The sequence below is a fragment of the Anastrepha ludens genome, chromosome 6, assembly GCF_028408465.1.
Source record: "Anastrepha ludens isolate Willacy chromosome 6, idAnaLude1.1, whole genome shotgun sequence".
NCBI lineage: Eukaryota > Metazoa > Arthropoda > Insecta > Diptera > Tephritidae > Anastrepha > Anastrepha ludens.
In genome coordinates this window covers 49894352-49916603 of record NC_071502.1, presented here as the reverse complement: position 1 = coordinate 49916603, position 22252 = coordinate 49894352, and the positions used below count along the sequence as shown (strand labels likewise).

At 36.7% G+C, this 22252-nt stretch overlaps 1 protein-coding gene across 1 annotated transcript in view; it reads right to left on the bottom strand.

Annotated features, from left to right (window-relative positions):
• LOC128866525 (uncharacterized) overlaps nucleotides 1-22252 on the bottom strand; it is a 118149-nt gene that overhangs the window by 75599 nt on the left and 20298 nt on the right. The window contains exons 2-3 of the mRNA XM_054107338.1: nucleotides 18953-19072; nucleotides 14789-16759 (exon numbers count right to left, since the gene is read on the bottom strand). Of these exons, the coding sequence (XP_053963313.1) occupies nucleotides 14789-14849 (61 nt within the window). The 5' untranslated portion in view covers nucleotides 14850-16759; nucleotides 18953-19072. The remainder of the gene's footprint in view (nucleotides 1-14788; nucleotides 16760-18952; nucleotides 19073-22252) is intronic.

The window sequence follows — 22252 nt, the reverse complement described above, 5'->3', positions numbered from 1 at the left end:
ACAAATATACTTATAGTATTTATCATATTTTGGGCGCCACATATCCTTAGGTACTTCTGTAAATTACTCACATCCGGCATATGGATAGGCATTACATATATATATGTATGTGTATATATAATTGGCGCTTACACCATTTATTTGGTGTTTGGCCGAGCTCCTCCTCCTCTTATCGTCTTGTTGTTGTTCCCCAAATGTAGGGATAGGCATTAGTCACATTCATGTATGCCAAGGTCAAATTTCTTAATATTTTTCTTAGCATATAAGCATGTATGTATATATGTATAAGTGATATGTAACCTACCGAAAATGGGTATATATACAATTAAAATTATTTCGTTTGCATATATTATACTAAGAAAAGAAAGTAGGCGTACGTTTTTATATCGTTCAACTTAGTGGGCAAAATCAAAGCCAAGGCTATGCATATTTAATCACTTCTTCCTATTAGCTTTCAAAGGAAACACGAAACACAGGCCACATGTTGGAATACATGGCTTTAGTGCAGGTGTATATATATATCGTATGTGTACTGCAACCACTTTGGCATTCCTTTTAGCATGAACTACTATTTTTAACCTAATTTCATAGGCATTTATGTTATTTAGATCGTACATCAGCCACAGGATATGACGCTTTCATCATGAACATGGAACAAGAAACTTTAGGGTGCAAAAGAAATTTAAGAATAAAGGAAAATATAACAAAACTGCTGGGTTTAAGAAGAAGTTATACAGTGCAAAATGTCTGGAAAAATAACTTATCTTCCCACAAGCGATTTTGTAGTTAAAAGTTTCACAATCTAAAATCCCATGCAAATGAGTTCGCAAGTAACGGCTAATTTTTTAGCTATTATCTTTTTAAACAATAGGTTTAAACAGTTGACGCACGTTTCTTGTTCTGTCTCACTGTCCAACATCTTCACTTTGGTCTATAATTTAAGCATAAATCGTCTTACAAACGAACAACGCTTGCAAATCATTGAATTTTATTATAAAAATGCGAGTTCTGTTAAGAAAGTTTATCGCGCGCTTCTTCCATTTTATGGTCACTTTAATCGACCCACTGAAACGGCTATTCGAGCTATTGTGACTAAATTTAGAACCAAATTTACATTATTGGACATCAAACCACCAACACGCTTATGTAGAGTGCGAACTGCAGAAAACATTGCAGCTGTATCGGGCAGTGTTAATGATGACCACCAATTATCGATTCGTCGCTGTTCGTAGCAATTGGGCCTCTGTTACTCAAGAACGTTGAAAATTTTGGATTTAGGTGTAAAGCCTTTAAAAATACAGCTGGTGCAAGAATTGAAGCCGAATGACCTACCGCAACGCAGAGTTTTTGGTGAATGGACTCTTGGAAAGTTGGCCGAAGATCCACTTTTTTATCGAAAAATTGTGTTCAGCGACGAAGCTCATTTTTGGATCAATGGGTACGTAAATAAGCAGAATTGTCGATTTTGGAGTTAAGATCAGCCAGAAGAATTGCAAGAGCTACCAATGTATCCAGAAAAGGTCACAGTATGGTGCGGTTTATGGACTGGAGGTACTTCCGTACTTCTTCGAAGATGCTGCGAATCGTAACGTAACTGTGAATGGTGAGCGCTACCGTGAAATGATATCCAACTTTTTTTGCCCAAAATGCAAGAGCTTGACTTGCATGACATGTGGTTTCAGCAAGACGGCGCCACATGCCACACAGCACGCGTAACAATGGACTTGTTGAGAGGCGAGTTCGGTGAACATTTTATTTCACGTTCGGGACCTGTCAATTGGCCACCCAGATCGTCCGATATAACGCCTTTAGATTATTTTTTGTAGGGCTATGTCAAAGCTCATGTCTATTCAGACAAGCCTGCTTCAATTAACGCATTGGAAGTCAACATTAAAGCATTTATATGTGAGATACCAGCCGAAATATTGGAAAGAGTATGCCAAAATCGGACTAAGCGGATGGACCATTTGAAGCGCAGACGCGGTCAACATTTGCATGAAATAATCTTCTTTATTATAGTTTTAAGTTCTCAAGCTCTTGAAAAAACTCCCGATATATTCTATCCTAAACAATAAATAAAAATACATTACAAACATTTTAAAAAGGACCCAAAAACATATTTCACTTTAAAAACTTTTATATGAAAATTTTCAAGAAAATGTCTCAAAATTTTTAAGTTTTAATTAATTTTTTTTTAATTTAATTTAATTTTTTTTAATTTAATTTAATTTTTTTTTTTTTAATTTGCTTACGTACTTCTTAATATATCCGAGCCTACAAATGAACCAATTTACAGTACAATTATTAACAATATCAAAAATACTTGGATCACTTCACGTGGAATTGGCCATCCCAGAGGTTGCGGCTTCGAATCCCACGTAAAGCACGGTCCTCGCACTTTCCCAAATTTGCCTACTTTCCCTCTTACTAAATAAAAAAAAAGAAGTCTCATTCCTCAAAAACCCAAAACCTTATCCTTCCCATCCTTTTCATCCTTACTCCCTCATAATAGTCAGCGCATTATTGGCTGTTAAAACAAGCAAACACAAACAGTTACACATTGCATTAGTGGCGCCAGCAAGAGGAAGCGGGCGACCGCGGTAATAGCGCAGACACACTAAATTTAGCGAAGTCATCAACCATCTGTGCGATCCTTCTGCAGAAAAATGTGAAACACAGATGGCGCTCCAAGCAGTAAAGAAGGCATTGTTCCTAAACAACGACAGGTGGACACTTCCACCACTTAGGAGTGGTAGCCAAATCAAATATCAAATAGATTAACAAAACCGCGTTGGTTGGAGGCAAGGAAAAAAAACCTAATTCCAGGTAAAATGAGCGAGAAATACAAGCAAAATCCTTTATCATAATTTGATAGCTGGTAGAGCAATTTGAACTGGCTTGTTTTGTTTTTTTCTTTTTTTATACCTCGATAAAATAAACATTCATTTACATATAAGTAATACAATAAAAAAAATTCTTAACTTCAATATACACTCTCTAAACAGTCAGACTTTTCTCTATCGTCTTGTGAAATAAATACTAGAAGTTCATACTAGACACTTAAGTTAGACTGGAAGATATTGGTCGAGAATATTCAGTATTTGCATTCGGAACCCAGCTCCTAAATTCGCACGGTAATCTGAATATCTCCTACAGTTCGATGGATAGGTGACAAGACATTGGGGCTAAATATGTATCCACAAATATAGTATTAATAGGCTGCAACGGCTGATTTGCGCTACCATCACTGAACCAGATCACATTCAATAGATCTCCTTCAAACTTTGCCTTTTAATATCGATAGCACTATTTCTCAGCTCTATTTCACCCTGAGGCAAAGGAGATCGAGGCGTATGCAAATAGACGTATGGGCAAGAACATATTTACATTCCTTCAATAACTCAACATTTTTCTATTACGCTTCTTTGAGTAAAACTTAAGACTATGTTTCTGCCTGAGTGAGAAGTGGGGATTTTTTCTATTTTCCGAACGGTTCCGAGCTTTTTTCTTCTTGAATTTGTGAGCGAAGGGATCCTGGTTCTTTATTGTATGCACAATTATAAAGCCCAATAACGAACTTTTGTAAATAAAAAATAAAAGTTAGGTTAGAATAATAGAAACATGGAATAGAAGTGGTAAAAACAAGTTGTATGTACAAAGAAAACAAAATATCAACAAACCTCTATTAGTAGTCGGTCAGCAAAGGCAGCTGATTCTGTCAAATTCACGGACAGACTAGAAGTAATATCGCGATTTCTCGTATTTGACTCTAACAACTGTGTCCGCATCCTCTGTTTTGACTAACAAATGCGCTTTACGCGCTATAAATATGCGTGAATACTTCGATTTACATTTACTTCGTCCGATTTACATGGATTTCATGTGTATATATTTTTACGTAGCCATATGCACATGTGTAGGTGGATTACGAAAATAGACTATTAGGAGGTACTGACTGCATAACCCTTTAATAGCCTCCAAGGCTAAATTTGAAATTGTTTCTTATGCGCCGCTGAATACTTCGCAATCCAGGAAACACTGGGTTTATGATTAAAATTACTCATACGCCATGTACTACCACCACCAGCTCAAACACTTTCCCGTAATTAGCACTGATTCATGTCTATTTTTTCAAGTAACTTTCAATTTGTCATATCCGTAAACGCGCAATTAAGTTGTCAGTGTTAATTTTATGCAAATACTTACAAGCATTCACCTATCTGTGTCTATATGAAATTCTTATTAATATTCACAGCACTTCGTGTACAGCTTACTTCTAACATCTTTCCTTCCCTGAAAGGCTTTACTAAGTATTATCACGAAAGTAATCAAAATAACCGGAAACCAAGCGGAAATCGCACACTAAATATTTCCGCTGTTCCATTTACTGAATACTACAAAAAGCAGGCAAGAACGAAATGTGTGAGACGCGTTGTGGAACAGTGCCACTTGTTGCCTTTAATTACTATAGTACGCTTAGGTACTGTTCTAAAGTATGTAAGCTTAAGCAAATCTAAATATTTTCATAGGCATACATTCATATACACATATCTACATGTTTGTTTACTTTGCGAGGCAAACATATATTTACGCACGCATGTCGTTAGCCTGCAGTGAAAGGTCTGGCCAAACTACTCAGCAGAAGAAGTCATACTAGTACGAGTGTGACTAGAAGTATACCAGTTGCAAAATGGGCAGTTAGAGGAGCATGTAAAACAAATATTATTCTATTGTATATAAGCAAATGCATAAAACTCTAAGGCTGCGTGCAATGAAGATTGAAAGTGTACAAATATTGATGTGGTCACTTTCGTAATGAATCCTGGTAGTCGTCTAAATAATCAATCTAGCCTTTATTTGAGATGCACTGCGCTAGGGAAAACCATCTGTTGAAATTGGTGACAAAATAATGGAATCGTTGAGTTTAGCCACCATGTAAGCACTTTTTGATAACACCGCGGCTAAAAGTTACACAGGAAACCATGTAGAATCACCTGAATACCAAATAGCTAACTCAGAAAGAAAAGTTAATAAGCCTAGTTTTACAGGAAAGAATAAAAAACTGTTGAAGTCATTTTCCTCAAGCACTTATTTTTCATCTAAGGCAACATTTTGCGTATACCAGTCAAAGGTGACTGAAAGCAAATCCACAACGTTCATGAAGTTTTACATTTTGGGTGACTAAACAAAGGTGCTTATCACTGAATAGAAAAGCTGTAAATAAATCAGTTAGTTATGTTTAGGAAATCATGCTTTTTTTTTGTTTAAAATAGATGGCTTTTATAAAAGGTGGACTTAGAAACTCTTCAGTCTAAGCAAGTTTTATGGTTCGATTCAAAAAACAGCACGATGAAGGAGTATTACACTAGTTAACACAAAAAACCTGAACCAGAATCCCATCTTCGAATAGAAATCAACGGTTGGTAGCAACATCAAGTGAGAACAAAGTCAAAACATGGGCCTTATGAAAATTAATTGCCCAAAAGCGTCCAGATTTTGGCGATCGGAGGGGATTGTATTCCATCAGGGTAAGAAGAAGCCACACACAAATCGATAGCGACTCACTAGAAGCTTCGGGGATGAAGACTGATTGGAGGCCCAACTCATTCGGCTGCGGCGGCTGTTGTAACAGATCTACGGAATGGCATTGCTGCTGAAAAATTCGCCTCAATAGAAGCTTGTGAAAGTCGACCGGTCCATCATCGTCCCGTTTCTTGCCAATAGAGGTGAAGGTTGTATAAAGAGGAATGATCAAACTACTTTTAAAAGAGGGGCAAGTGGTTAAGGAAAACGGTGCCTAATAGACCTAAATAGCAGAGCTCTAACTATGCTCAATAAAGGCTTCCTGATTATGCTCTCCACTGCATCAGAAGCAGATAAATCAAGTGATAAAAAAACCGCAATTACAGGATGACAAAATGATCATTTATCGAGAATTTCACAGCATTGCTGATCGGAGGTGGTGAGTGGAAACTACTTGCGTTACGAACAGACAAATCTGGCCATCCTACAATCTGAAACAGACAAAAACCCTTATAAGTCTTTCGAAACACGAACTAAGGCATAAATATCTCTTATTCGGCCACTGGCTTTTGGACACTCACTCACGTCGGCTCGAGGTTCCTCTAAACGACCTGTGCAGATACTGCGCGGACGAAGATGAGGAAGTATCGAGCATTCATTTGCTGTGCAGTTGTCGCGGTCTAGCCAGAAGTCGACTCGCTCTTCTAGGCTCTCCAACAATAGACAATCTTTCAGTACTCTTGGACCTGAAAATCGAGTCTCCCATCAAATTCTCGAAACGAATTAATATCCTTGACCAAAATCTATAATAAAAATCTCGGTTAAGTGGAGAAATCATACAAGATAATGAGCTCTAGGGCAACACAACGGACCCAACTTGCGGTCTATGTGGCACTGCGATGCGGGGTCACCCTTAAACCAACCAACCAGAGTGACAAAAAATAAGTGTATACAACATTTTTTAATGACAAAAATGTATCATTGATAGTAGCTCAAAACAAACCACCTTTAGCACGAATACACAAGCTGAAACGTTTCAAAAAATGTTGGGCTATAGGCCGTAGTTCGTCTACCGTTATGCGATCCCTCTCTCGGCGCAACGCTTGCTTCAGGGACTCCAAAATTTTGTGGCATTTTGCACAGGCCCTTGCTTCCTAAATCGACCATACGCTGTACTCTGGCGGATTCAGATCCGGTGAGTGGGGTGGCTATTCTTGGGAAGTAATTAAAGACGGCAAATTGGCTTTGCACCACTCTTGGGTTGTTTTTGCTCTGTGGACTGGTGCCGAGTCCTGTTGAAACGTCCACTCATCGTCACCAAAGTGCTGCTAGGGCCAAGGAAGAACAACTGCTTCTAATATGTCTTGACGGTAAACTTCTTTATTGATTTTCACTCCTTGGTCTATGAAAATTAGAGGAGTCTTGCCACTGGCGCAAATTCCACCCCATACCATGACAGATCGCGGATTTTGACGATGTTCAACAATGGACGAAGGTCCAGGAGCTTCTGTAGATCAATTTCTGTCGTTATTATGATTGTGAGCTTTTTCAAAGGTAAACAGCTTCTCATCCGTAAATACGAAATTTTCCCAGCCCGTACCTGCGGCCCGACGTTGCAGGGAGCGACATCTTTCGTGTCTTACTTTCTTGTTTTCATCCGTGAGCAGCTGGCATTTTTGTAGTTTATAAAGCTTAAGTCCAAGTTCTTTTTTTGCTATAAGGCGAACTGGTTTACGATTGATGCCTGTCTCACGAGCGATTTTCCTCATCGAAACCATAGAATTTCGATGAACTCTTTTTTTGATGATTTTTCGGTTGTTGGACGGGTTAACAGTTCGTTTTCTTCCTCTTCTTCACCTTCATTACCAAGCTCCTTAAATCGTTTGATTGCACAAGAAACCAATGAACGTGCAACTCCAAGCTGATGCAGGGCTCCTAGCTGATGCAGGGCTATAATAGCTGAGCGACTACTTGACATCGTTACACAAAGTATTTAAAAAGAGCTGGAACAGAAACGAATCCTTTTTTTTTTGTACTTCAGAACACACACAACAATCACAGAACGGGCATTCGCAAAAAAAAATTTAAATTCTTCTAATTGCACAGAGAAGTTTGTATACAGTTATTTTTTGCCACCCTGTATTACTTATAAACTTTACCCCGCAACAGTAATGCGCTAAGCAAGGTTTTCACAATTGACGAGACCACTCCAGCTTTTCCCTATCGGGTTATTTTATTCAAATATGCATATCTACGAGTATTTACGCCGATAACTTCCCAAAATATCAACAGCTACTGTTCCACATTCTCGTTCTCGCCTAAGTTTTTATGCCTTTAATTAAGTTTTGCGTGTTTATTTATGCTTTTTCGTGCTCAAGTGTATGGAACACTTGTTTGTGTACAGTAAGACAAGTACAAATGCGCAATATTCTTTTTGTTTTTCTATTTGCTTCATCCCCCATCAAGGAAGTTTACCTTTTATTAATTTACATGTGCTATGTTAGCATAGCATTGTAAAAATTCCAGCACCTTAGTGCAAATTTCGCGTGACTCTTGTCATAAACATTCCGAACGAAAGCGTTTTAGGCCACATATCGCCTGCCATTACTGCCGTTTTAACGGCAGATATATTAACATATTAACAACATAAGTGTGTAATGTTGAAAGTTGTGTGATTTTATGTTGCACCATTTAAGTTTCACAAGTGGAATTTTTGTGTAAGTCATTTTCACAATTTATTTGCATTTCAATTATTTCAACGGAACCCGTTTAATTGGCAGTTATCTTATCTACAGATATGTGTCGGGAAGAGTTGGTCGTATGGACTGAAAGTACTTAGGAGAAATCAATTTGTTGGAAATTGTGTGTATGTGAGTTCTATCAAGCCGAAATTAAAAGAAAAAAATCGAGCTATCGTTTAATACTAGAACTAGGAAAATATTATTTTACGAAATGGCTAGCATAAATTTTCAGAGAGATGTGCAGACCTTTAACAAGGAATTGGCAATATACATTTGCAAAAAGTGTCTGATATTTCACGATTAGCCCAACAGCAATCAGGATCAAAAATTTGTTGACGGTGTTCGAAATTAGGAGGAGATTAGAGGCCAATTACAGCCCGCGACGAGTGATAGCACCTCAATAGTTTGACCAGTTTTGACTTTTTTTCTCTTTTTCTTGATTATTCATTATTTTTGTCTAAAAATATGGCTCATTTTTAACAAAATCCATATAAGATCAAGTTTCAAACTTTACTTAAAAATTTAGAAAATTTCCACAAACTTTCACGGTTTTCAACTATAATTTTTTGAATGTTTAAGGTTCTTAAAAAATTCAGTTGACATTTTAAAAAAATTTACTTCATGGTTTCACGCATTATCTCCATTAAAAAATACCGTGGGGTTAGAAGTGCAATCTATCCAACAAACAGCGATAACCAAACTGGGAAAAGTACAAAGGCTTGCTTGCCTATGCATCACAGGGGCTATGAGAACTACCCCAACAGCTGGCATGGAAGCACCCCTTAATCTCCCACCACTTCGTATAGCAATCCAAGAGGAAGCAGCTACGCAAGCACTCGTGCTACACATGAAAGAAAATTTCAAATTAGGGAACCTCACCGGTCACCTAAATATCCTAAATAAAATCAAAAACACCATAAGCATGGCTCAAGTCTCAGACCACATTGACCCAACCCTCTGTTTCACAAAAGGATACACAGTTACCTTTCCTGTGAGGATCGAGGAACAAACCCAAAATGGATGAATGATGATTCACAAAAATGGTACACTGGTGGATCAAAAACACCTTATGGTATAGGAGCAGGAGTAGTGGGGCCCAGAATCCACAAATCATTCACTCTCACCAGGGACACCACCATCTTCCAAGCGGAATTATACGCCATAATGGAAGCAGCAAACATCAAGCAACGTAGAAACCACAAGAAAGTAAAGATTAGAATACTCTCGGACAGCCAATCAGTTCTAAAAGCTTTAGATAGCTATACCTACAACTCAAAAACCCTCTTAGAATGCCACAAGGCACTCAATAACCTGGCATCCAAAAACAATGTTTCATTAATTTGGGTACCAGGACATGAGGGATATGACGGCACCGAAAAGGCAGACTTTCAAGCCAAAAAGGGGGCAGATGAAAACTTCATCGGACCTAGTCCCATGTTCGGATTCAACAAAAACAGCCTGAAACAAAAAGTAAAATACTGGGCCAAAACTCTTTAAATCAGCATTGGAACAACGTAGAGGGTCTTAGACACTCCAAAAAGTTCCTAAGTTTCAACGCTAAAAGAGCTAACATGGCTCTCACGTTAAACAAAAAGAGCATTCGCACTCTCACAGGCGCCCTCACGGGTCACTTCACCTACAACAAACACTTACATAAATTAGGCATAACTAACATCAGCACCTGCAGATTTTGCTGCGAAAATGAGGAGTCTATAGAACATCTTATTATCGAATGTCCGGAGTTGACGCATAGAAGGAAAAGGTTTTTAAACAAGTTCATGCTTACAGATGAAGACCTTCAATCACTCCCTCAGAAGGAGCTGGTACAATTCATAAGCATACTTAACAGTCAATAGACAGCATAGGGTGCACAATAGATCAATATGGTCGCAGTGCTAAAGGGACATACCTTAACCCTCTACAACCATTAACCATTAACCATTAGGATGTGCAGTTTGCGGGATGTTTTAATTTTTTGTATGAAATTAACAACGACTATGAGGGTACAATCAGAAATCCGGTTTCATTAGATAGCGTACCGCGTGCGGAACCATTTTCGCTCCTAATTTAGTGTAGAAGGATAGAGTAGTCAGCACCAGTTTTCTGTAAGGGCCCTGTAAAGTTTAAACCGCTGACAGGGTAAAGCAAGAGCGCCTACTCTGATCGATTACCATATAGGTACATGGCGGATGTACCTTGGGTGGGGAAGGTTAGAAAGAGAGCCAAGCTGGAACTGCTATATAGGAGGAATCTAACATTACATCCTCAAGCCCGTATCTTCACACCAAATTCTCTTCTCTAGAGGAAATGAATCATGTCCTCTCAAATGGTAAACCCGTACTACTCACGGACAACTGAAAGATGGTTATGGTGAAGAAGCCATTGGGACTTTTTCGACATTGTTTATTCTACTTAATGCCGAGTGTTTGTGGTGTGTCACTAAAGCGAGGAGCTATGCCTCTTCAAAACCAAAAAAACTGAGAAACGATAGAACTAAGGCAGAAAAAGCACCCCTGTGGATTAATCCGGCATATCTGAGGTTGATAGCGCTGGTGATGCACCCATTTCATAGGTGTCCATCATCAACATTGGGTTTTGAGCTTCGGAAAGCGAAAGCACCAAAGAAAAAGATGATTTCTCTTCAGATAAACCTACAGCACTCTAAAGCGGCGTCCACTGAACTACTACTCCACCTCAGGCACAGTAGAGCTGGTCTAGTCTTGGTCTGGGGCCTTTGAGTCCTTTCTTCAGCAGCTCTTTGAAATGTGAGGAGTAATCATCTCGGCATATTCCTTTCAGCTATCCGGTTCGCAAGGGGCAAAGAATTGGGCATTAAGGCTTTAACTTGCTTACAACATAAGCGGATACCCACCAAATGAGTTTTATCACTAGTACAAAGCGGTTAGCCCAACGGTAAATAGTCTTTGTTCGATATTTCCCAAAACCCTCTCTCCGGTTTTGGCTGATTTTTCTACCTGTTATCCCTTGATCGTCTCATCCTAATCTAACAAGGACCACGGATATGTCACACTCACTTTTCAAAGTTAAGAAATAAATAGTTGGTGATGGTATTCATGTAAATTTTTATTATGCTTTTGATTTTTTCCTTTATCTCAATAGTTTAGTAGTTTATATTTGGAGGCTGCACAAGCTCTTGCCTTTCTTTCACCTGTAGCCAAAACAAAAAGAAGCGTACATAATAAAGATCGCAGCTGTTATACGAGTATTAGTTATTGGCAACTACCACTGAAACTTTCCGACGAATATTTTCACATCATAATTTAGCAAAAAACGATAACAGAACTTTTTGGACGCTTCATAAAAAGAGGTCAAATTGGGCCGTAAAAAAGAAAGCCACTGGGTTAAAATGTGCCACAAAAATTACAATACTTATAATAAAAATTTCAAAATTTTTCAATATTACCTATAAAATTTCGAATAGAAGTCCACTTATAAAACTTTATTAATATATAATATAATATATATATATATATATATGATAGTAATATAAAAAATTTAATGGAAAACGAAATTGAAAACTTTGGCCCACTTTAACAAAAAATTCTCAATTGCTACAAAAATGGTTCGCTTATAATTTACTTTCAGGTTTATATATTCGCTTCTTTGTTCTCATTAGAAAAAACTAAACTGCCTTATTGTGTTGCTATTATTATTTTTTATTACTAAACTTTTTGATGATATTTTTCGCACTTTTCTTACTACTTTGGTTACCTGATTACTTTAGGGCAAAAATAAAAATTATATAGAAGTGCATATGAAGCGTCTCGTTGAAAGTATGATCTAATTTAGCTTGGATTATTTTAGTTTGGAGAAAAAATAATTCATTATTTTCTTGGTAGATGGCTTAAGTGATCTATATTTTCGCAAATCATCGGTCAAACAATTCAAAGTTTATGCTCGTTGTCAAGTCGGCATTTCACACTAAAAAATTCTTTTCCTGCTTTTTGTTTGTTCCATTCAGTTGTGAGTTACAGTGTGCTATTCGGTAGATTTTACAGTTTTTCTTTGATAAATGCGAAAATGCAAGTGAATGGTGTTTATGGTGGCGATGCTGTATTTACGTGGAATTTTTTTTAGTCGATTCTGTTCAGACATTCTTGATGTTAAGAAAATGTCGATAATGTCGATAAAATTGGAGACGTAATCAAAGTTGATTGGCATATTAGTAGTCGTAGCATCGCCCAGGAGCTAAAAATTGATCTTAAAACTGTTTTAATCCATTTGCGCAAAAATTGTACACAAACGAAATGGATTTCTTTCTCCTGAGACTAATTCTTCTAATCATCCATTCGATTACCATCTCAGCTTTCCTGGTTTTTGGTTTTTTATATTCAGATTTCATTTTGCCACAATTGAGAAATGTAGTTAGGGTCCTCAACTGAGAGGTGTGCCCACTACGCTACCGGAGTGACCCGAATTTATATCGGATCAAAGATTGTCACTTTAACAGCATTCTCAACAAATTTATGTATACTATTACAACAACAATAACAATAACATTTTGATTTTCAATACTCCTTATTTGAAGCATGAAATATCATACATATCTATATATACAATCAAGAACTGAAGTCTACATATAGTGCTTTTAATACCTATAACACACAAACTTATGAATTACTCTTGGCAATTTAATTGTTCCTTATTTAATTATTAATGAAAATATAGCTTACTTGCCTACAATCCAAGTTTCACGCTTCGTGCAAATTAAAAACACTTGCAAGAAATGTTCATCAAAATTTCATATATTTTTAACACAATATTAAGAAAAAATTTTGAGCGCGGAGTTTTATAGCCGGCTGATTTTGGATATATGTAATAAAGTGCGCGTTTTAAGTGTTTCAAAAATATTTCTAATTTTTGACAATTCTTTTGCTTTACTAGGTGTTTCCTTCCATATAAAAAAATGTTCTCTGCCATATATGGAGAAAGGCATAAGACCACCAGCCAAGAAAATTGTCAAAAATCTACATAACCTTTGTACTACCTCAAATTACTTTGTTGGACCGAAATATGAGTGACTATAAAACTGCGTACTACACATTTTTTTAAATTCCGGCTAAAAAGTGTAAAATTTTAATGCTTTTAATGGAATTTTTTTATAAGCTTAAAACTTGTATTACACATGTGTGACCTGGTCTACGAAAAGGTACCTTACGTGCGAAAACAAGTTTTCGAGAAAACAGCAGTTAAAGTTTAAACTTCTAAAAACCCTTGTAACTTTTTTAAATATTAATATTTTTCAATCCGGCTTGGCTTATTTTCTTCAGCATAGATCACAGTAGCAATAAAATTACAGAAGCAGTGAAAAACATTTTTTTATATACATTTATTTATTTAAATAAGAAAAAGTTAATGCAAATCGCAGAAATCGTTTTAAAAAATAAGTTAGCTTTTTTACCGACATCCATGCCAAAAAAAACTTATAAGACCCGGTGACAAAATTTTTTCGAAGTACTGAATACGATTCTGGTGTCAAATTTGAAAAATTTTTAATGGCATATCTAAGATGGCGCTCCAAACATAGAAAAAATAATTTAAATTTTCCAAATAGCAACAATAACTATAAATAAGTGACACATGTTTGTAAAGGTTTTTAAAGCCACTGACTACGTATATGATGTCAAATTGACAATTTTACAGTTGACAGCTGCGTTACGTCTCCTTATTCTGCTTCGAGGCTTTTTTGCTACTACGTTTATGTAATCATTTCTGTTAGTCTTTTGTTCACAAAATAGTGAAAAATGAGTGTTGATGAGGAGTTTAGTGCCGTTTACAGTAAGTATTTTCCCAAAAACGATGACGACAATGATGTTAGTTCGAATAGCGACGATGATGGTGAACTATATTTGACTCATTCAGAAGATGATATGGAAAAAGCTTTCGTTAAGATAGATTTATCTACTGTGGATGAAGAGGAACAGAAGCTGGTAGCCAAATTTCTCTCTAACAATTGTTGTATTAACAAATGCCAAACAATTGTACCACGAAAAATGATCGAGAGTACGCGAAACAATTGTTATTGTAATTTGTGTCATGACAAAAAAATCAGTCTTTTTCGTATTTGTACTTTTCTTTTTTTTTACTTTTAACAAACTTTTAAACAAATTATGACTTTCTGGTTTTCACCATTTTAAAGACCCTTTCACACACTATTCGAATCAACAAAAAAGTGAAAATGATTTTTTGACACGTAAGGTACCTTTTCATAGACCAGGTCACATATGGTATTTATATAAAAATATTTATTAAAATAAAAAATGTTATTCAAATTAAATATGAAGCAGTTGTAATAGTAATTGTCAAAACTTGTCTATGAGTCGCTGTGCTATTTTTATTAAACTCACTGTACTCGTTGTTTGCGGACTTCAGTTCTTAACCCTATGTTAATTTTCAAATTGCCTAACACCTTCAAGGTACTTTTTGGCTTAATTAACTAGCAAATAACCTTATTCACAAAAAATAATTCAATAGAAAATAAGTAATAAAACTTGTTTACTCACCTTTGGGCGGTGACGAATGATAGTATAGTCCTTGAAATCGACGTCTCCGTTTTGGTGGCATTTCGGTAAGTCTATGTGTATATGTATGACGATTTATGCACTGCTATTTGACCCGCTGATTGTTTTCGATGCTGTCGCTGGACGTGGTACAAACGAATGCGACTGCAGTTGTGAAAAAGATACTCTGAGTGCGCTTCAAAGCGCATTCAAGCGAAACGATTGCACAACGGAAACTTTCCGGCTATAAGTCATCCACGAAAATATGTAAAATACAATGACACCCACTCAAAAGTACACGAATAGCAATAAAAAAACAAATTCAATATGGAGCAGCACACACACATGCGCGCATCTGAATAAAAACGGACAAACGTCAAAGAAGGACCTTTGCAAATTTACCAGCAGCTAGTCGAGTGTTGTTTTCTTTCGTGTTTTTTTTTTGTGTCAATTATTTGCTATCAGCAGTGGGCACTCAAATGATGCCAGACAAAGTGGCACACAGATACATAGTTAAACATATTTTTTTTTTGTTCTTTTACAAACACAGTCACATGGTTTGACGAGCTGACAGGCTGTGCGCTTTTGCTGCCTGCTCATATTTGCGGATTTTCCAGCATGTAATTATATGTGTGTCTGCTGTTTGACTTTTTTCGCAATATTAGGTACTTATGGGCTTGGCCGCTCTATTTTTTATTTGTATTTATACTTTTCTTTCTTGTTGTTTTGGTATTTCGAAAGAACTTAATCGGATTTCGGAAAATAGCACATTTATGCAGCTTTTAACGAGTTTCTATGTATGTAACAAAGTATTTTTTTTTCAAATTGCTCTACACGCCCATTCAGCACCATTCACTATTCACGCACACACACACGCACACACCCGCATTATTCGCCTTTTGCTTTATATTGTTGTTTTTATTTTTATTTAAGTTCAGTTGGTCGTGCATTTGCATTATAATTTGCTTGATTGCTCATTCGCGCATTGCACCGCGTCACCTCTTGCCACTTCGTGTTTTACTCGTACCCACTTGCTATGCAATAGACACTATAACTCTACAATTCACTGTTGACCATGGCTATTAAGCAAGTTTTCTATTATCGTTAGCGTTGCCTTTGCCAGTGTCCAATGACACTCGCTGTTCGCACATGATTCACTACCGACGGCGGAAATAGCAGCGGAAACGTGTCCACGAGCAATGACGGTCCGAAGGCGTTTGCTGCACATATGACTGTTCATCGGAAAATTTTTCGAGTCGAATTTATGGGGCGGTAAATTGTGACAACGTTAGCGCAGTTACTGTCTACAGCGACGACGCACTCGACAATGGACAGAGGCATGAAAGCACGAATAGATTGTGACCACCCATTAACAATCAAGGGGGCAGTTTGGTTGGGCAGCAGCAACGGAGTGGCTAGCGAAATTGTCTAGTGGCGTGTTGCATACAGTTCACTATCGCATCTGTTGTTGCGTTGCGGGTGGTCAATTGTATGTATGTGTGTACATTTTGATTGCAACTACGGGTTTTCAGTTCTTAGTTCATAAACATCAGCTGTACTGAACACTTGTTTTTTTTTTTTTTTTTGTTGTTTTGTATTCTGTTTTTATTTTCTTTTACACAGTTATTTGCCGCACGGACATATCGAACTTTGATATTTTCGCCCAAAATGTGTCACTTAATACGTCTCATTTTGTTTCCTCACATAGACATCTGCTTTTTTCCATAGTATTTAATTTTTTTCTATTATTTCTATTTACTTTTATTGCTATTACTATTTCTCTTTTTACTGTATCTTGCTCTCTATATACTTTATATTTATTTCATTTCACCTCATGCGTTTATCTATTATTTTCATTTTCAGAGAGCGCATGCGATGCAAGGGTATGTCGGACACGTATACGCACCGTGGTCCCGATGGGTGAGTTTACTCTCAACACTGTGGTGTAATTATCGCTCTTATTTAGTTTTGTTGCTGTAAATTTTAAATATGCGTTAATTTGTTAATAATACAAGTTTCCAAATAAATAATGATTATTTTCAACCAAGAACCAAACCATCCAATTCAAATGTGGAAGCGGTCGCTGATTCCGAAACAAAATAGTTCGAAGGCTAAATTTATTGCTCTCGATAAACATGCACAATTTATTTGTATTAAGAGTTTTCAAAGAATGTTGCTAGTTCATCTTTCAAGTTTGATACATGCATTCGTGTTCCCTTAAAACATTTTGTAAATGAAAAAAGAAAAAATTAGTTGGTGTTCCGACAAACTTTGTTTAACGGCCACCAGAATACAGGCATCAAACCAGCAAGTAATATAATATCACAAAAATTGAATCGGTGTTGACGACTCAATTGGGTATTTCTATTCTTATACGAAAAAAATTCATATTAACGGAATATTTTTTCATATATAATATTACATTTTTTCAAGTATGATATGTTAGCTTTAAGAAACAAGTAAATATAAAAACATTTATATATTTTTCCTATATATTTCTTGCAATATTTAGGTGCAAAAAGTAAGGTGAATTTGGTTGTAAAATGAAAAATCTTTATTTACTTTTGTAAATCAATTTCATCCCCTTCAAAATAATCCCCTCTCGATGAAATACACTTATGCCAACGATTTTTCCAATCCCCGAAACATGCCAAATAGTCCATTTCCGGTATAGCCATCAGCACCTTCTACGATTGAGCTTTTATCTCCTCAATCGTCTCGAAACGCGTTCCCCGGAGTGGTCTCTTGAGTTTTGGGAATAGCCAGAAGTCACACGGAGCCAAGGCAGGCGAATACGGTGGTTGCGGAACGATATGCGTGGAATTTTTGGCGAAATGCTCACGAAGAACGAGTGCAGTGTGAGACGGTGCATTATCGTGATGCAAAAACCAAGAGTTGTTGGTCCATAATTCTGGTCTTTTTAGACGAATTGATTCTGGTAAACGACGCATAACGCTCAAATAATATTCCTAATTAACAGTTTGGCCAGGTGGAAGGAATTCATAGTGCACCACACCACGAAAATCGAAAAAAACTGTCATCATGACCTTTATTTTTGAACGACTTTGACGTGCTCTTTTCGGTCTGGCCTCGCCTTTAGCACGATATTCGCTTGATTGGTCGGTTGTTTCAGGGTCGTAAGCATAAATCCAAGTCTCATCTCCCGTAATGATGCATTTGAGCTTGTCCTGGTAGTCTGAAAGCATCGTTTCCCGCACATCAACGCGACGACTTTTTTCCAAGAAATTGAGAGTTTTCGGTACCAAACGAGATTTGACTTTTCGTAGGCCCAAATAGTTTTTCAAAATGGTTTTCACAGATCCTTCTGATATTCCGATCATATCAGTAAGGTCTTTAACAGTGAACCGACGATTTTTGAGCACTAACTCCTTCACTTTATTGACGTGTTGGTCATCTGTTGACGTCGATGGTCGTCCGGAGCGCTCCAAGTCATCAACACGTTCTCGACCCTCTTGGAAGTCTTTGTACCACTTATAAACATTTTTCTGCGACATGGTCGAATAACCAAATGCCTTCTACAACATGCTAAACGTTTCCGCAGCCGAAATTTCATTCCGCAACCAAAATTTGATGGCACTTCTCTGCTCAATCAAATCAAACATTGTAAAAATCGAAAAATGCACTCTTGGTCGTTTGGTAAACGCAAGCGTAAATATATTACTGATAATGACATTCACATGAAAGTTGGCCTAGATGTTACTAACAGTGCTGCCAACTCATGAAAAAAATAACTAGAGCGAAATTTTAATGCCGCGAAGTTTGACAAATAAATTCACCTTACTTTTTGCCCACAGGTAAATAAAAGATATTCATTCTTTTTCAAAAAATAAAGACTATTATTTTCTAAAATTTTGTAGGCAGGTAAGTATGTAGGTGAAATGGCTAAAGTAGCAGTCTGGAACTCCCCAAGTAGCACTAAAGCGCCGTTTTGATAGATGCTGTAAATATTACAGATTTTCATGATCTCCCTCTTTCTCTTTAATCCAAAACCGCTATTTGCCCTAGTTTGAGAACTATATGACAGGAAACATGACAAATTTTTGGACTCGACTACCGATTTTATAGAGAAGCTGGATGGTTTGGTTCTTGGGTTTTTTTGATTGTAACCTAGTGTAGTTTTCAATAATGCTTCTTAATAAAACTTACAAAGTATTAGTTCGTTGTTCAAATTTGTAGCATAGTTTGGCTCATCATTTCCTGCAGGCAATGCATGATTTGACTCCATTTCATTTGAAAGTCGTTCAGTACAAATTTAAAGCAAAATATCTGTTTACCATGTGAAAATGAACAAAAGACAAAAACAATTATTACTTTTTTCAAACACTCTCCCCTTTCGAGTATCAAAGCGCTTTCGGCTACTTTTTTTTTAAATCATGTAAGACAAATTACGAGCTTAAATATATATATATATATATATATATATATATATAATTCGCGCGTACACCCTTTTTGGGTGCTTGGCCGAGCTCCTCCTCCTATTTGTGGCGTGCGTCCTGATGTTGTTCCACAAATGGAGGGACCTACAGTTTCAAGCCGACTCCGAACGGCAGATATTTTTTAGGAGGAGCTTTTTGCTGGCACAAATACACACGGAGGTTTATCATTACCTGCCGAGAGGCGACCGCTACTAAAAAAATGTTTTCCTTTTAATTTTGCTGTTTCACCGAGATTTGAATCTACATTCTCTCTGTGAATTCCGAATGGCAGTCACGCACCAACCCTTTCGGCTACGGCGGCTGCCGAGCTTAAATAACCTTTTCAAATAATACTATTTCAAGATTTTAGATCACATTTCACCGCCTCTCACATATCGCTCTCGGTTTTCACTACACTATTCTGTCTCAACAAATGATTGATGAAAGTGTAGCTCTAACTTTTTTCAGCTAATGAGTTTTCATGCTCTACAAACACCGGCCTGTTTCGGTACAGCGGCATGCGGACTTCATCCTTTGTGCCAGTTATTATTTTTATAGTTCTTACATTTTTAAGGTTTCTTAACCATTTACTCGTCATAAACGCCGGTGATAATACTTAGATTGTTCTTGGATAAGCTCATACATATTTTACGGATTTGTTTCGGTTGCAAGATCGCAAAGGTGCTAAGGAATGCTTCAAGCTTAGTAAATTGTCCCAGTATATAAGTAGTTCCCATGACAAAAGGAATGTTTTAAAAATAAAATATTGAAAAATAGCTTTCTTTTTTTGTGGTTGTGAGAGAGGTCGTAAATTACGATGGATCGGGCACACTCTCTGAAAGGACAAGAAAAGCATAAGCTCAACAGCGTTGGAATGGAAGCCTCAAGGACACAGATGAACCGGTCGTCCATGAAATACCTGGAGCAGTGAAGCAAACGTAGGATATCGCAAAGAGTACAGAAGCTAATAGAATTTGATATACAAGTAATTGTTTTGCGATGTCCTATGTCCTCAAACGGGATAATAAGGGAATAAAAAAGTATATTAAGAGATGTAACAAATTCTGACCATTTTCCGCAATTTTTAATTACCTCAAAAACTAGAGCCTTTTTGGCGAAAGAGGAAACACTTTGTAAAGCACATCTTTTCAGCAAATAAACTCAGCTTGCATAATCGTTTTTTTTTTTTAATATATTAATCTCAGCTCAAAATGGCAAATGTTTCAAGCCATATGCCGCGTCTCTCAAAGTTATGCCACTCAAATATGGCGCTATACTCTATTTGAAGACGTAGACAAGCTCCACCTTTACTTTGTTAAAAGAAAATCGTCAGACTTCCGGAATACTTACCAACTTATGCCATAATATTAGAAGCGAATATGGAAAGTCGGAAAGTGGGAACGGAATTCAATTTAAATTTTTGAAAAGAAGGATAAGAAACGCTTATAATATAAACAGAATAATAAAATTCGAGATAAAACGGTGGATATGACTATTATGAAAATATAGTAAGGTAGAATCGCTCAAGGGCATTTTTGTCATTTTTGATATTTGCAAACCGTTTAAGGTTGTTACACTCTGATTTCAACTACTTGTTCAATCAAAAATATGTTTGTAAAAACTTAATGTGTGACGTAAAAGCGTGTAGAATTCGAATGTAATCGGGAATGTGTAATTGATCAAATAACTGAAAGTTGAGCAGAAGAATCGACGTATTCTTTTCTCCCATCTTTGCTCCAATGTTTACCAAGATCATATAATACGAGTACTAGTAAGCTTAAAAAAAATCATTAGGAATTGACAGAACGATTCTACGTTACAATGTTTGGTATGGATTTGGCTTCCATACACATTTTTTTCATATCTTAAAGTAAATTAAAAAGTGGATAAAAATTTCAGCAGCAATATTTCAGTTATTGTAAAAATTAGTGTTTTAAAAATAATGTTTGACGACAACAAAGAATTTCTAAATCATTGAAATGAAGCACTTCTACGCAGTCGTTCCGTTTATTAGAGTAAGCTGCTCAATATCTTAATAGTAAAAACTCAAATGCTTTTAGAAATTTCCCAAATTGTTTTGTAGAAAACTACTAAACTCACTAGACCGTTCCTTAAGAACTTGACGATGCATACCTGTTGATCTGTCACATACAATCAGTCTCAACTTCACCTCCGTAAACTATTGCAATATTTTAAATCAATCAAACATAAAAACAGAAAATCTGCTGGTTGTTTTCATTTTGAATGTCCCATTCTTCGCATTCTTTCTGAATATCTAAACATTCACTTTTACTGATATCCTTTCATTAAATTCCATTAATTCGAGTCTTCGTAAAATGTCCCACAGTGCGTTATTCCCTTAGCTCGCACTTGCTCTTTGCCATCTCTCAATTTCCCACCAGTCGACTGGTGTTGGGGAAGAATAGCAATAACAAAGTACTTAAATATTTAATAATGATTGCATCGCATGTGCACCTCTTGCCCCCCCGATCTCTAATAAACACACACACGCATAGAAGCACAGCCATTTGGCATCCATTCAACGTTTAACCAACAGTCCAATCGACCGGGCAACCAAAAACAAACAAACAAAATAGAATTTGACATAAATAAAATGAATATAGTTTTAGCGGTAAACGAACTGTTGACCACTGGCTAATGGGTGTTTGCGCTGAAAAAAAAATTACAACAAGAAACAAAAAAACACCTTGGGAAAACCAAATAAATAAAAGCTGGGCAGTTGCTACACAAAAAACGGAGTGCAAAAAGAAGGGAAAAGAGAGAATAAAAACAAAATCGATATTTAATTCGAAAAATAATGGTTTTTTCAAACTGAAAAGACAAAAGGAACAACAACAATTACTGTAGGGGTGGCATGGGCTCGCTCGATAGCCGGCTCTGTCAACAAAATTTAGCATAATCCTGTGCATGAATGGAACATCGGCGAAGCAGAATTGGTGTGGGAACCTTGCGTGTCCGAACTGCTCAAATAAAAACAAAAACACAAAAAAATAGTTTTACACTCCACAAT